General features: G+C 32.3%; 1 protein-coding gene across 12 annotated transcripts in view; it reads left to right on the top strand.

Annotated features, from left to right (window-relative positions):
* LOC110991744 (potassium/sodium hyperpolarization-activated cyclic nucleotide-gated channel 2) overlaps window positions 1-18072 on the top strand; it is a 178584-nt gene that overhangs the window by 118250 nt on the left and 42262 nt on the right. For 9 of the 12 annotated variants that reach the window (XM_045634469.1, XM_045634468.1, XM_045634472.1 and 6 more), the window contains one exon: window positions 17451-17727. In XM_045634469.1, the coding sequence (XP_045490425.1) occupies window positions 17451-17727 (277 nt within the window). Of the gene's footprint in view, window positions 1-3296; window positions 3463-8694; window positions 8879-17450; window positions 17728-18072 lie in introns of those variants that run through there. The other 3 variants (XM_022257281.2, XM_022257306.2, XM_022257265.2) reach the window with 2 other exon arrangements.

Below are 18072 nucleotides of genomic sequence, written 5' to 3'. Positions count from 1 at the left end.
CCGGACATTGTGAAACAGGCCCTAAGTGTTAAGAAATAAATATATACTAATTATAGAACTTAGGAACATAAATGATTAAATTTCCGAATGCATAACGTTGCTATAATCAAACAGTTGTTTTGAACAATTTAAGTCTGTCATTCACGCAAGAACATCAACATTGGAGAGCGTATACTAATATTTATTATTAGCACGTTTAACAATAGCATAAAGTGTGAGAACTGAGAACGTGGAAGTGCTGATTTTGTTTAAACTTAGCTGCACTTGCGCGAATATAGTCTTAGACTTGGCGCTGTGAATCCTGTACTAATCTTGAATCCTGTTTATTCAATGAACTAGTGGGGGTCTTCTCTGGGAGATATGACCTCCAATTGCCCAAAATTGGGTATGCTCCTGAGCCGGCAAGAAACCCACAAAATTTTTCATGGGTACGATGGCTGATTTAAGCCATACAAATGCGATAAAAGGACACATGTCAGACGTGAAACTACTTTGCCAAACTAATTTGGCTAAGTCATCTTCATATTAATATAAATCTAAAACTTTATATTTAAGAGACTTAGAGGGTGGCCAAAAGAATGTTAGGAATTTAACTATCACTAAAATATTAAGTGTCGAAAATCAATACAAATTATAAATTTATTTCTTCGGTATTTAAACCACGTGCTATTTTAATTTACAATTCGTCATTTGAGATTTGAATAAATTATTTTGCATTTAATATAATATTTCATTAATTCTCTTTACGAAACTTTAATTTTAAAAATAGAATAATTCTATAAGGTAATTCGCCCATCTTACTCTCTCTCAATCGCTCTTTCCTTTTCTTCAATAAAAACAGATAGCCCCATTTTTATATGATCATAATTAAAAATTATGATGAGCGTTATTAATTCCCAAAATATGAAATTCAAAGCGTATTGAACAGCTCAATCTTAATTAACTTTTCTCCCCTGACATTGGACCCAAATCTTTAATCAAACCGAGTGTTAGCTCCTTTTCACACGGCAAGACATTTGATATTGGTAAATTGTAAATAAAATATAACTGTCAGATTTAATTGTGTCACGCCATGTCCGTTCAAATGGAACTAAGGACTTCACATTAAATGTAAAAATAGTTTTAAATTTCACGGTCCGTAAACCGGTCCATTTCCAGGTGTCCTATAACTGGGGTATTAAATGACCATCGGGGACTTAATGGGGTCATGAATGGAAGTACCCTCATAAAGTGTACACGATTAAATTAATTATTCGCTGCCTCTCATTAGTGTGCTCAGAATTCCGAATTATCCGATACTACTGAATTGCTTTGTACTTTGACATGATTTTGTTGCGATTTTGATTATTATATAAAATGAAAATAAAATCAGTGGTGATCCAAACTTTTCGGTTTGAGCCTCAATTTCTGTAACTCTTTCTTAATCATTTGAAAATCTATTCCTGTGCCTGACACTCGCAGTTTCACAAGTCAGTTTCCTTACGATATTTTCCTTCAGTGTCGTTTAAATACGCACATAGAAAGAAAGTCTATTTGCGCACAGTCTTGGATCGAACCTACGACCTTAGGAATGAGAGTCGCACGCTGAATACCCTTGGCCAACACTACCGTCACTGCACTTTATTACCATAATTAATATCACCAACACCGGTAATACTATTAAATAAAATAATAATAATACGATTTCTCGTTCAAGCTTACCTATAACAATAAATATTTTTATACCAACGTGATAGATACCTGTCGAAGTTGCTTAATGGCTTGGGGAGAAATTGGCTGTGCCAAAAAATGATCTGGAATTGTATATGAAAACAGCTTTTGTATTGCAATAAAGCTCTTTAATAATTTATCAAAAACTATAGCGATCTTCCTACGAGCCTTTTTAAAAATTGACTTAAAGTACTTATTTTGCAAAAAAATATTCTTCTATTAATGATTATCTGCGAGAATCATTAAAATCCATATTAATTTTTAACATTATTATTTATTTTAATAATGTTGTATTTTATCACTACAAATAATATAAGAATTGACTATAATATGTATGACTAATAATGTATGTAATTTCTATATAAAATTGTTTGTAACACGCCATTATGTGTGGCAGAATATGCGAACTTTAGATTATACCACCATAACATTTTTGTGTCATATTGCAAATAAATTATTATATTTTTTTGAAGGCTCGCCAGTTGCGTCGTCACGTTAAAAATTACGCTATTCATTATTATTATTGTAAAAATTTTTTGTCTATTCAATCAATACATAAAATATTTACAGGGGAAGGTAATGAAAGCATATTGTTGTAATTTATTAACATAATATAACTGTTTTATTATATATCAACGTGGCTGATTGGGTATTTAAATAAAGGATATATTATAATAATTTGTTTATAAATACATAAGATTTTAATGAACTATAGGGGTTGATTCGGTTGAAACGTAATACACGTGCTTATAGTTTCGTCTATAAATAGACAATACATAATTTACACCTGTAATTCCGCAGTTGCAAAGGCTGATGAGCGAAATCTTCAGTCTGAATAAGTATACATTGTATGGTTACATGATTGTTTTTAATTCGTACAATTGCTTTACAAAAGGTTACAGTATAATCGAAAACAATAGAACCGATGTTAATTACCACTGGTCTGGTGAATGCTTCTCTGTAATCAGTGGCCTGTAATTTTCGTTATATTAAGTGGGTTTTCAAATAACATGGTTTACATGTGGTATCTTATACGAGAGTTACAATTAAAAAAGCTAATTGTTACCAAGTTTTTTTTTGGGTATACTTAGGGTCCTTTAATTAAAGAGCGTTCTTAAAAGACCGGCAGCGCACTTGCGAGCCTTCTGGCAGTGCGAGTGTCCATGGCCGGCGGTATCACTTAACATCAAGTAAGGCCCGTCTGTCTCCTATAACATAAAAAATAACTTATTTATTAAAATTATATGCATAAGTAAATGTGGTATATAATCGTTTAAATAAAAAAAAAATATGTTCAATTCAACATTTTTCAACGAAAATATTTGAAAATAAACTACACTTTGGGCGTATGAAGTTTTGTAATCCAAATTTAGGTCACAATTGTTTTTATTAATCAGTGTTTACAATAAGTCATCACTGATTAATAGAAGATACATAAGTGCTAATGTTCGGAAATTGAAAAATTGCATAAAAGCCAATATTTTAATGATCCTCCAATGTCTGGTGATCACCGAATGCATTGATTGAAAAAGCTGCAGTATTCGGGGCGGTGCTTACATCCGACGCAATAGTGCGCTGTCAATTTCAATAGTAGAGTGTAATGTGAGCGGGACAGACGCGCGCGCCGATTCCTCCGCGTGCGTTCATAACCATGACGTTTCTTAGTTAAATAGTTCAATATGTGTTGTGCGAGATTCACAGATTACATATACCGCAAGTTGAGGAAGTACACATGTGGATTGAGCCGCGAAAGTGAGTCAACAATATAGCCTTCGATTTGGTAACCTTATTCGTCATCATTGTTGACATAAGCAACTTTCTAGAACGCTTCTAGGAACTGCACTTCCGCTGTTCATGTTGATGTTTAGAAGTAATTTTCGACTTTAAACCACTTCAAAAAAGGTGGATTGACATGATTCAAATGCAGGAATCGATATTGAGTTTCATACATGCTTAAAATCTAACGATGTCAGTGGAGAGGATAGAATTTTATAGAATTTGACCACGATAAAAACAAATATATTTCAATAATTTCAGTTGTGAATATTTTATAATAGCCATTGCAAAAGTAATATCGAAACGGTCGCCAGCTAATTACCATTGAATCATTATTACAGTTCGCTTGCGATAAGCACAACGTTTTGTATTGTGTTTTCAATAGCGTTGAATGCCGTTTCTGTTTAGCTGGACAAAATTATACCTACATTTACGAATACAATATACTACAACCGATTTTACAAATGAGAATCGGTAAAGCCACCTTCCGACCTTTTTGTAGCCCTAGCAACTCGGGATGTCTTGGGATGAACATGAGATATACTTAAATTAATATATTTTTAATTTAAAAACTATTTACTGTATTGACTTCATGAATTCTTTATGGGTAAAGAAGGCTCCAAAATATTAAAGCAGTATAAACCTTAACCGTAAACTTTAATGAACATTAATTTATTATACAATTTTAACTATTATTGTCTTTGGATGTTATAAATGTCTATTAGAATCTTCGACCTACCGATACCGCGATTTTTTGTACATAAACTCGGGGTCATCTATTTCCGAGCTTTGTATATCAATAATATTTACAGATGGACTTACAGACAGTTACTCAGTAATATAAATAACACGCAAAACTAAGACAGATGTTACTATAGTAACGATAAACATTTGAACGCATAGTGGACATGTTATGTCTTCTCAAATTTTTTACTTCCATTTGAATTTAGAACTCTAGTTTTTGTTTATTGTTACGTAAAAATGTAGTGAGTTGGTGAAATGTTGTGTGTAAGAAGGGATGTTTCAAATATTGTGCCAAAAATATATTGTAACAAATGACGTAATTCATTATGGTCTAAAAATTCTTCTGTATTTGTTTATATATAAGCTATATCCTCGTTTGTGTTTCATTACGAAAAATTCGTACGTCAAAAGACTTTATAAAAAGGTTATCGTAAATTGTAAAAAAGAACAATCCGACGGCCTTGTAACCTATTTATTGCATCGGCCAATGATTCTGTTAAATCATAAATTTGGTGGAATTTACTTATATAAAACATTAATAAATCAAATTATAGACTTTTGGTGTGGTCCTAACAATGGAACCTTAGGTGGTGACCTGACAGGTGAATTTGAATTATCCAAAATCATATTTTCGAAACTAACTATGCAAACATATGGTTAATAAGTGTGCGTCGATCGCGATTTCGTACTGAGAAATACCCTCATTAATATGTAGAAATATAAAAATAAAAACACTGCTTGGGACTGCAAATAATTTATTTATGTTTTTTTTTTATAGAACAGGGGGCAAACAGGAGGCTTGTGTATATATTTTGATATTTTATGTGTGTACGATTCCAGGGGATGTTTTAAAATATAATACACTTTTTATTATGACTCACGTACAACAAAAATAGTTTAATTAATGCTAAATATACTTATATAAATATATGTGTTACAAGTATTCACAGTACTGATTGACTAACTCTCTTCTATAGATTTAGGTAATCGCCGAGCCTATAAAACTAAGAAAACTTAGCAGAATATCTTGCCTCGTACAATGTTAAAAATAGAATGTTTAAAAAGAACATTGTGTGAGAAAATCACAAAGCTTGTCTTAAAAGTACTAAATTCAAAGTTTGTTTTTAATAAAATACTATGTTGTGGGTCATAAAACTGTATACAGTGACTGCATGACTAGATTTTATAGGCAATTCTGATAAGAAGGGATCTTGCAAGCATATAAAATTTATGTACTACCAAATGCTAGTTGTACCGACACTGCTTATGTATGAAAGCCTATAGATTTGATGATTTTTGTTCGTACAACTGATAAGAGATTCTGTTTAGATAACATTATTTACAACTAAAACTACAATAATTAATAACTTACAATATAATCTATTTGAATTGTTGCTAAAAAGCAACATTATTTATTTTAGCATCAATTTGTTGTATTAATAGTAGGTACATATACTATCTGATAATTAAGGGCATTTATAAGGAGGCAATGGGTCGCCTTATCGCTAAAAAGCAATCTTGTCCAGGCAACCGTAGTAAGGAAAAGGCGAAGGGTTTACTTTAGTGAACATTAAAAAAATACAAATAACAATGAAGACTGGCATGTTAGCTACATATGAAATTAAAAAAAACTTGAAGCTAATTTTATCGCTTGTCGCTTAAGCTTTAGTTACGGCAAAATATATTTAAAATAATCACAATTTTAAACAAAATATATAATTATCTGAACCCTTTAACGAATAGAACACATTTAAAAAAGCAAAGCTCGAAACTAAAAGGAATTTCGAGGGAGATGCTTATAGTATGGTGATCGTCTACTCGGTTTAGATTACACAATAGTTTTTATGTATATATCGCACCCATCTCTATCAAAGCGCTGACGTCGCTTGATGGCTAGTGAAGATACGACTAGCTTCCAACCAAACTGAAGCTAAAAATCCAGCACGTGCAGCGCTTAATTAGATTAATAAAAGAGCAACAATAAATCAACAATATGCCAGTTTTCTTCTCAATTGCGTCGACCTTGACACGGCCGAACATTATCCTTTTGTCTCAATTGTCGGGTAATTGTCGGACGTCTTCAACCTATTCTGAGACACAATTTGCACATAACTCTCCAACAAATTGCACCTCGACTGGGGGGATTTATTTTTAACAAGCGGGACGTGTCGCGGCTGCGAGAGTTGGCATTATTATGAATCAAGGTGCCCTGGAAGCCACTGAAGAAGCTCGTACAGTTGAAGTTTTTATATTGCTCACGTTCGGATTTTGAATTTAGAATCAACGTGAAATTTGTTTTTTCATTTAAGATATATCGCTTATCACACTGATGCCATACAAAAACGTTGGCCGCGAGGTTAATGAAGGCACCGCAAAAAGCGTAGGAAGGTTAAACCGAAGATTAAACAAAATGGTTTAATCTTCTGTCTCTTCTGGAATTCTGAAACGGAACACAATGTGGTTCTTATATCTTGTCTGTGTAGCTTGTTCAAATCAAGATAATCCGCGGAAAAAGCAAGTTTTTCATTATGCAAAGTGAATTGCATTTGCAACATTATGTCACATAAAAGTTATATGCAGTAGTAGTTCCATTATATACGGATCGTAAGACACAATCCCGTTTAAACATTAAATTCAAAGATAGTAGAAATAACGTGTAATATTTATTATATAAAACCTTCAATGCCGGTATTGTCACAAATGTATGTTTTTTTAGGGTACGCAAGGTTTCTTATAATCACATGTATTAATATCGGTAATATATTCCATCCTAACGTGCACACAAAATGCATTACAATAATGAAAACATAGAAAACAAAACAAGAATTTACATATTATCTAATAAAACAAATGAACGTTTGCAACAACATATTTCGATATTTGTTTGTTCGGTTTAATACAAAAATGATTTATTTATTGCTATAAGCTTTCTCTTTTCTTATTTGCTTTCATGTGATTTAGTTTATAACTTTGTTCCTTCCGGGCTAAATTCAATATAAATGTTTAAGATCTTAAGAAGCTTATCTTTCCTTCCTACTGCCTATTTTTTATATGGAATCTCGCTGTTGGCCTTAATGGCCTTTACAGCGCCGCAAGGACTGTTTTAGCGAGCTTAGCTCAGCCTGACCCTTCTGCCTAGCCTAGAAGCTTCTATTATATGGTGCTTGCCTCACGCGCACCTATATATTAGTGGTTCATATTGAAAAATACCTCCTAGCAGAGGAGGATCAATGCGAAATACTGTACAAACCTCTGAAAAATTACCTTAGAGCAGTGTTTTCTAAATTTCTTGTGATATGCCCCATATTAGCCTTTCTAAAATTTGTATGCCCCTTTGTGTAACATATATAATTTTTAATATCACAAAAATCGAATTGTTCATTCAAGAAACTTAATTTATTGGTTTGCGGAAGAGATTACTAGGAAATAGTTAACGAAACACAAAAATCAAAACATTATGAAAGACTGAAATTCAAAATAATTTTAAGAAATTTTGGCATTTATTAATTTATTTGGGGGCGTGCAATAAAATATTTTTTTTAAACATAAATGTGGTGTACATTCGTTCGACTAATAAAATCTACCAAGAAACCAAAATTATGACAATTAAACAACTGTATGTATATAGCACCTGTATTTTGATAAAAAAAATTTTAAATAACTCTATCCATAGTTGCTTGTCGTTTAAAAAAATCAAACACACAACGACACGCAATACTCGTCGAGCGAGTTTGCTTATCTTACCGAAGCCGCGTACAAATTATTTGAAGAAATCTATTAGGTATGAGGGTGTGCAATTATTTAACCAATTACCATCTCAAATTCGCAATATTGGAGTGTTTGACAAATTCAAAAAGGCATTAAAGATGCATGTTAGAATGAACATAGCTGACTAAAATTGTTACGGCCAATGGCGACGTGTATCTCGCTCGTATATAATATATACTTATTAATATTAAGTTTCTCATGTAAATAAATATTTCTGTTTTTTTTGTAATGAGAAATAAAGTTCTTTAAACATTACACCCATAAAGTGGGTGCTGCCACTATTAATTAAAGGTTTGGGATTGTAATATGTAACTTTATAAGTTACATGTTGCTCTTATATATGTGCCGATACTGATTTATAACAACATATATAATTGTAAAATTGACGTAGTAGAAAGCGACAAACATTTGAGCAAAAAGAACATTAACATAGCTTAGAATATACTACTATACATATAGTATATAGGACATGCGTGTTTAGAATTAAATAACATAGACTTTAGTGTGTACTAGTGCAGTTAAATAAAACTTTAACGAATATAAACGCGGGTTTATAACATTATTTATATCGCTTGACGTTTCGATTAGTGGCAGTAATTGTAGTCAGCGAGAGACAATGCGATATATATTTGCTGAAACTAAACGTATTTTTATTAATAGCGACAACTTGTATTTCATTCAAATCGTATATCATAGCCAAATATAAAAGCCAAAATATAAGAGTACAAAGTTATTGTTACACTAATCCGTTGTTGTTGGTGCTTTGTGTGATGTCCGCATGTGATGTCAAATATTTAATCAGCAAGTTATTATAAACTAATCACCACGGCTTCTTATAAGGAAAAGTTCAAAATTCGATCGCCGTTAAAAATGCCTAAAGGTAAGTACTAGTGCTTAACTGATTTATGGGGAGTCAGGGCTGCTTATTTTAAATAACAAGAGGCAAATAAAGGCTTAATTGATATCATTTAAACTGCCAGTGCGAATGCCTGACAGTACCTACAGTGGTTCGCTTATCTTGCAGCTTGCTGCTTGTATAAGTATTGCGCATAAGAATTAAATTGTCAAGATTTAAAATTAGAATATCGTTTTCAATATTTTCTAACGACGATAAAAATGGGTATTCATCGGTTGCGATGTCTGCCTTCTTTGGGCGTTCCGTAGGCTCGTTTGTCCTACTATCTTAAAGCTTATCTAAAAACTTCCTACTAAATTTAATAATGTTTAATTAAGTTTTTAAATTTTAAGTTCTTATTTCGAACGAACCTTAAAAATAGAATTAATTTCTAAATAAACACATAGCTTATACAATTAGCTTAAAAGAGCATCTGTCTCTTTCTGTCCAATTATGATAACTATAATATCAAAAGGGACTTGAATAATTGAACAGTAAGATTGATTATTATAAAGAAATATTTGTGTTGTTATTCATGTTTGATGAGTCTATAGGATATGTTCATTGTGTAATATGACTTTTCACGTATTTTGTACTGTACTTGTACTTTAGCTAACTTTTAACATTACCAGACATTGTTTTCCTTGTGAACAATAAATATGACAAATTGCGATTTCAAACGCTTTACGCTATTAATTCCATGAGCGATAGCAATGGAATTTTAATTCTCTCTTTCCATTTAAGGAAAACGTTATATGCAATAATATTATAGGGATTTTGCATTCAGGTAAAATACATAGCTATATTTTAGTAAGGTAAGTTATATATAAGATTTACGATGAACTTGTCGTTTAAAATTTTCCGAAAAACTTACAATAAATTTTAACCAAAAAGTACAACATTTGCGAAGATTTGTTAGCAATTAGCCTACCCGCACTTTGTTATTTTAATCTAATAATCCTTAAATTATATTACCAACAATACATTTTAATACAATTTAGCTGCTTCTTGGTTAAGTTATAATTACCTAACTTGCACAGAATGTAAAAGTTTGATTACCACGTACCAAGTTTGATTACCATGCGGGCCGCAGTTATTTTTGTAATATTTTTTACCGTCCTTTTATAAATGTCATATTTCACTTGAAGAAGAAGTTCTCTTACGCAAATAAATAATTTACATATTATCTCATAGTATTCTTTATCACTACATAGTATAAAACAAAGTCCCTTTCTCTGTCCCTATGTCCTACAAAGGGATTGTATGCTTAAATCTTTGAAACTACGCAACGGATTTTGATGCGTTTTTTTTTAAATAGATAGAGTGATTCCAGAGGAAGGAAGGAATGTATATATATAATAACATCCATTAAATAGTGGAGAAGTACTGTTATTTTTGAGGTTTCTAATGTGATGTCGTAAATAATTACATTGCATTGCAAACGCAGGCTGAACCCTACGAGTTTTATCAAAATAATGTACTAAGTATTGTACACATTGAAAAGGTCTACATAAAAGTCCATGATGGTATATGTCTATCTCTTATGGATAACCCACATTTTTATATACAACGTTCACAGATTTTCTGTAGTGTATTTAGTATCAGCATTGCACCCGTGCGAAGCCGGGGCAATAATTTTTAATTAAACAACTTCGTCAGAAAATTTAGCTTTTCCAAAAAGCTTTTTAGCTTTATTTAAACATAAGTAAAATGTAACTTACTAACAGATTGGAACGTATCTTCTTATCACTTTTGAAGTTAATAAATAATTATGAATTTATTCTGTGAGATGTACATAAAATTGCGTGATCTTAGTTTCTATTATTTTTTAATATTGAACAAGGGGCAAACGTGACGCTCTTAAGTAATATGAAATGGAACTTTTGCCAGAGGTGCCGTAACTGCCGGCCTTGAAGGAATTGGTTTGGAAATACTTCAGTGGTCAGGTGTGTGGTGAGCAGCAAAAACTGCCTTAACGCTCAGTTGTAAAACGACGAACCTACGAAATTCCACTCGTATCACCTCGACGTCTGCCGATGAAAATCAACTGCAGCTATCAATCCGAACTACACATCACACACTTTTGCGAATTTAAGGTAGTTTTTGGCCGGCTCAGTTGCGAAGCTTCTAGCAACGTTACAGGCCATCGGTGGCATAACACTTTACATCAGCTGAGCCTTCTTCCTGTATACCTCCTGGGACATAAAAAAACTCTACGTGGTAAATGCGGTAGAAGATGCAGAGAGACCGCTCGGATTAAATGTTTAAAGAACTTTATTTCTCATTACAAAAACAGAAATATTTTTTATTTACATGAGAACTTAATATTACTTAAATAAGTTCTTAATTTGCCATAGTTCTATAGTTAATCAATAGAAATAATAGTTTGCAAAAGTGACTTATGCGATGATGGTTTTCCTTCGACATGACTTTGAATAGTCGGATGATTTCATTTCATAGTTGATTGCCTGTCTCGGATTACGGTAGCCACTTGTGTCACCCACACTGCCTTTGTGTAATCAGCTGTATACAGACTGCTATATGTATGAGCTATCTGTTTAATATGCGCTGAACTAATCTTCACCATTTTATCGAGTCTTTACGTACTAAGATTAATACGCAGGCTTCGCATACTTTATATTTAGGGATAATGTAGCATTTTAATAGTAAAATATTTTTGAATTGATTCCAGTAGTTTTTGAGTTAATACATTAGAACTGAATCTTTTCTTAGTGAAATATAAGTTTAGATAACAGAGACATTTTTCCAAATTATTTCTAAACGGGCATTATGAATATTATTAATTATGAAAAGTCAGCTGTGATATGTAATGCCAGTTTAACGAGAAGTTAGTTAACGACCGATTTAAAAAAAACTATAGAAACATTTTCTAAGATGTGTTTAACTGAAATCCTTTTGGCTTAAGCAATCGTTAATTCTCAATAAACGACTCTTGATGTGACTGTAAAAAATACCTTGATACCTTTTATATATACTTTATCCAAAACGAATAACACTATGTTTTATAATATTTTGTTTTTCTCTCCTTGCGTAACATAGTAAATGTTTTATTGAATAAACTAGCTATTAATGGAGCAAATTAATTAAGTAATATTAGAATTCGGTTATAATTTTAATTATTTCGTTTCTGTGTAATAAATATTAATGCATTCGCCAACAGTAATGTGAATATTTTCCTCATAATACCCTTTACCACTATTACAATAAATTAATTAACTCACTTAATTAGGTTGCGTTCTAATTATCGACGTAGAAACTTTTTTATCATATGAAGCCATTAAAATCCTAACTATATAAAATGAGGCCCCTGAGATCCCTGCCTCAACCCTGTTATATATGTCAAATCCTTGATGCCTTAAGAGTAGTATATGTAGATAATCCAAAATTAAATTTGTCTGAAAATTTTACAGGAACTGACATTTTCATAAAAAATTAAGTTTTCCTTAAGGCATCTTAACTAAACCTCCTGGTGTGACCTACACTGGCCCGTACAATGGCGGAAATATCTCTATGTCTGTATTGGTATCTATCCATATCTCTATTACAATATATTAAAGAAGATACAACCTGGGGTCAAGACCCTAAATTGGCATTATCTTACCACTGGATTACAATTATATAAAAAGCCGTAATAAGCTTGATAAAATACAAGTGACAAACGCACTCACAAATCGTATAAAATATAAACTAAAAAAACCATATCGAATCGTTTAAAGACAACTTTCATTATTCATTATATAAAGTCTCTTATAGTTTTTACGTTGTATAAAAAAGAGAAAGATCGATGCTTTAGTCATAGTACACTAAATAATTATCGACAAATTAACAATGTTCTTAATCTTCATAGTATTAATAATAGATAAATAAAAACTCAAATAATCGGTCCATTAAATGCTGTCAGCATTTCCTTGCTGTATTGTGATGCTAGTTCATTGAGCGAGGAAAGCACTAGCTGGGGTCACTGATACCAGACCACTTAAATTAGCTCCTGTGCATATGAACACCATAGTCAAAGAGTCTCTACTCCAAAGGAAATAAGATCTAAACTGCAGGAAAGACTTATTTTTTCCATTTATAATTTTGTGGGGCGAATTTTATTTTTTAAGAGTCAAGCCTAATTCTTAGTAATTATTTTAAATCGTAACGCGATTCACTTTTAAACATAGTCTTCATATCAACATATCATTGTTAAAATTGGGATAAAATTGAATAATAAACTCCAGATGTACCAATATGAATATATTTAAGAGAGTTCATGGATTAATAGCCTAAACATAATCTCTGTTGATGCTAAACGTTTGAACTACAAATTGCGTCACTGGTAAATTGCACGCAATTTTATTCCTAGGGTTTTGTTTTAGTGGCCTTGGCTTTGCGATAGTTGTGATTGCATTTGAGTGGCTAAAACTTTACTTTTGTTCAGCATAGTGGTTTGTTAGCACAGCTAATTATTTTAAAAATAAATATTTTTGTGATAGTCACAATTGATTTTTTTCAATCAGATTGGACTCGCTCCCCATTTCTGATAGACGAAGTATTATTATAGAACCTTCTATGTGATACGTGTTTTTCGGGAAACGTACATTGCTAGCAATGTTTGCAAGCGCACATAGATAGTTAGTAGAAATCGAGCGTGTACAGAAAACATTTTATACTAAACAACACGAGCACACAATTGAAAGAACAATAACCATTTGCCTTGATTGCTCCTCGGGCTATTGTACACCTCGATGCCCTTATTGATTTCGCTTTGCTTCAATTGGGGTTGCCATGTAGTAAATACAATCTTGGACATTTTAAATATGGACATATATGCAGGAAATAGCGCGTCACATTTCGGTAGCGTAATTTTCAGCTTCAGAAAAAAATAAACGACACACAAAGTGCTACTATACGTTTATAATTTTAGATTTATAAAAGAAAGTCCTTTTTAGCAACTCTTTATACGAATCGTTCTGCATTTATGGAGCGGGGTTATATTAGGATTTTAAAATAAGCATTATATTGAAGAGTATTTCAAATTGTACTTACAAAATAGACAAATAAATCGTTGACAATATTTTGTACAAAATATACAAAAATAGTACAAAATTCCCGCCAAAATGCATTGCATTGCAACCTATACTCCACAGGCTAATTAAAAAAGTTATTAATTTTTTTCAACCTCTATTGAAATTTGTAAGCAGTACAGCTTCTAAATTTTGTGAAATATAGCTGAAGTAGTGCTGGTTTAAAGAAGAATATTTTGAGCTAGGACTGTTCAAAATTCAATATCATTTATTTGTGTAGGTAACATAATGTACACTTATGAACGTCAAAGAAAAATACATTAAATGCTTCTAATTTTAATTTTACGGCCAGTTCTCAAATCAAGGGCGTAGAACAGAAACGAAGAACTGGCAATAAACTTTCCGCCACTCTGTTAATCGCCAAATCGCTGTCATAAATAAAATAGCAAAATAATATTTGCATAAGGCATCGTTTTACACCTATTACAAAAACAAAAGGGGAAACCAAAAACTGTTAAACATTTATATGTATCGCATTCCCTGGTATTTACTCCCAAACATACATAAAACAGTTTGCATCAAACATTGTTGAATATTGAAACCATAGATTCGTCTTTGCTACATTAATTCAATCATTGCATGCTAAAGGGAACCCAGATCTTATCAATTGATTCCAACCATCCACAAAGACTGTAAACATTCATAGAATCACTGTCTGTAAATCCCTTTGGATCCCGGTATCATCTATTATCATATTATGTGATCTTTAAAAGCGAAACGTTATACAAACTTTTTTTTTCCCTTTCTTGGCCTGCACTATACAAACTTTGCCTTACAATAATCAGGTCCCAGTTTGATGTTATATTTTTAAATTGTCTACGCGCATTTCTCTTTAATTTATTGCTGGCCAGTAGCTCCTTGAAACAAATTTTTAGATTTATACCAGACTCGCAATCGTAGCTTCATGTTCCTCACATCAACTATGCAAAAAACTCAGTGGATCGCGCAGCCCGGACATACAACGACCAATATTTAAGCATTGAGTTGTTTTAGCTATCGCGGAATATGGTTAAAATGAGTAAATAGCTATAGCGCAAGATCCCCTGCATCATAAGCATACCCCACATATACATCTTCACGATCTTACCATCACACAACACAGCCAAAGTAGGTAACACTTATTCGTTAAAGATAATATACATATTTTATACATATTATACATATTTTTTATTGTTCTTTCCTTGTATTAGGCAAATATTATGTATTCCAATTCTAGATATATTTTTAGTGTAATTGTTTGTTATTACATATGATTTTGTTAGCTTGTAGTTAATGTGACTCAAATTTAAGTGTTGAGTATATATGTGTGTTAACTTCGTGGTTATTTTTATCATAGTACACCACCCAGATAATACAGTATTTTGTCAATTTTATATTATTTTCGTTTTAGTTTTGTATTATTTTGTTAGGTGTAGAGAGTAGGTGTAGGGAACGCTAAAAAATAATTTCATTATTTTACGAGCGTTTTAATGTATTTTATTTAAATTATAAATACTCATGATACCCATTGACCTAAATTCAAAATAATCTTCATCTGGCATACTTCAACCTTTACGGTATAGAATTATATCATTATACGGTAGCAGTTTTTCATTTAAAAAGCTATTAATAATGAAACTTTTAATGTGACTATATTAATTCAAGAAATAACATCAATAATGCATTGATTTTGAATATACGAACTCGTATAAAACCGTACAATGTACGTCTTTCATTTCGTCATTTTACGCATACGGCGGTATTTAATTTTTTATCTTCAATTGTTTTTTCTCAACTAGGCTTACAAACAATAGCAATTCAAAGTTATAGTTGAAGCAAAACGTCCCCTATTAAACAGTGTTATCAATTTACTGAAAATTAAAATGATTTATTATTAAAGTATTGCTTACTTAGAAGCCTGTGAAAACATACAATTACCATAAAACTAATTTCATTAATGGTAGGGTTGGACTACAATAGCACCAGCTACCAAATACTTCTAACAGTTCACAATGTACTTCAGTTGGAAAAGACTATTACGAGCTTGTTAAGCTCGTTCCGAGCGGTTATGACGTCACCAAGATGTAATCGAGTGGGCTGCGATTTGAATCTACTACTTAATTATAACCCACATCTGTTAAACACAACAGATGTAAAAAGAAGGAAATATTTAATTTGGTCCATCGTTCCACAACTGAGCGTTTCTTGCTGTGAACCACTATGTGGAACCATCTGCCCACTGAAGTATTTCCAAACCAATTCGACTTAGGGTCCTTCAACAAAAAAGCGTAGTAATTCTTAAGGTCGGCAACGCACTATCGAGTAGCAATGTGTCCAAGGGCGGTATCATTTAAGATCCGGAGAGACTCCTACTCGTTTGCCTCCTGTTACATAAAAAATATATACCGTATATATATATAGTTCTTATTTGGGCCTGGATATATCCGGTAGTGGTATGATCAATTTTAAATAATGTTAGTACTCATATCACACCTAATCCGCAGTTTTGTTGGTTATTTTCTGCTTAAAATATTTCTATGATTTTTTGTTGTATTTTTATTTTTATGTTTTCCAACATTGTCACATATTTTAAATAAAAGAGCCTCTAACACATACCGTAGACATAGTGTATGATGAGGTAATCTTCAATAAATAATTAAAGATATATAGTCCATAATAATCAAAATTGTGTGTGTAACAACTTATTTCAATATTGTTTATGAATATCTGATACATTGCCTGATGATACTCTTTAACCTTGTTATTTCTCAAATAATGTCTCGTGACCATATACGAGTAAACCGTTAACATAAACGTCTTAATAAATCAGACTGTTTCCGACTTGTAATAATCAAATGTCCTATGTTTGACACTGGCTAAAATGTATTCTGTCATATGTAAAAGGATGTGCGTGAGCAAACATGATATTAGAAGAAACCAAAATATGTATGCCCCCAAGACTTTTCATCTTTTTTTTCGTAATTCCAATGGGATAATGTTGTCATTTAAGGCTTAGGGTAAAGATATCAGATGCGCCAAGCAAATACATATAAAATAAAGTTTAAATATATATATATATTATATATATCTTATATCTTTAAACGAGCAATTCTTGTATATATATATATATATATATATATATATATATATATATTTGGAATCTCGGGATCGGCTCCAACGGTTTTCATGAAATTTAGTATACGGGGGGTTTCGGGGGCGATAAATCGATCTAGCTAGGAATAAATGATAGAAAATAACAAAAAGGTGGTGTTTGAGTAGTACCAATTTAAACTGAAAAAATTTATCTTCCTGACATCTATCGGCGAATAATAATAATTTTTTTTGTTTAAATTGCTTTAACGACACAACAACACTAAAGCAATTCAGCATTTATATTCTATACTGTTATGTACTGTTGTGGTATGAGCAAATACAGAGAGTCTAAATTCTAATAAATTCGCTTAATTAAACAAAGCATTTTGTTCCAGGCGACGCCGATATGTCGCTGAAACAAGGCAGCGGCACCGGCAAGGTCCATTTCGGTGGTCTGGACGATGTGTCTTTATACGGCACACCCGTGGAGCCAGCCCCACCAGCCCCGGACGCCAAACAGGGCTTCCTTCGGAACCAGCTACAGGCGCTCTTTCAGCCCACCGACAACAAACTAGCCATGAAACTCTTTGGCTCCAAGAAAGCGCTGATGAAAGAGCGGATCAGGCAGAAGGCGGCTGGCCATTGGGTTATACACCCCTGCAGTAGTTTCAGGTGAGTTCTTGTTCACTTCTAAATTAACAACAGACATATATAAAACACAAATGTAACATTCAGAATCTCATTTACAAATCAAAACATTTTTTGGCCATACAAATTGTCTCCACATATTTTGGCCACACAACTCTTATGCGACATTAAGTATGTGTGATTCGTAAGTATGTGAATGGGTGCGTATGCGCATGTATTTGAGAGTGTAGGTCTTAAGTAATATAATAAAATAAGCGTGCGCTGTCAGTGTTTGATTTTGACGCCTCAGAGCCATGTTAAGATAGGGTATATTCGAGATACAATATTGAAAGAAGCATTTTTAATATTAAGATAAGAAGAGAAACTTTG

Source organism: Pieris rapae, chromosome 3 (assembly GCF_905147795.1).
Source record: "Pieris rapae chromosome 3, ilPieRapa1.1, whole genome shotgun sequence".
NCBI lineage: Eukaryota > Metazoa > Arthropoda > Insecta > Lepidoptera > Pieridae > Pieris > Pieris rapae.
The sequence above is the reverse complement of the archived record's forward strand: the minus strand, read 5'-3'. Positions and strand labels throughout refer to the sequence as shown.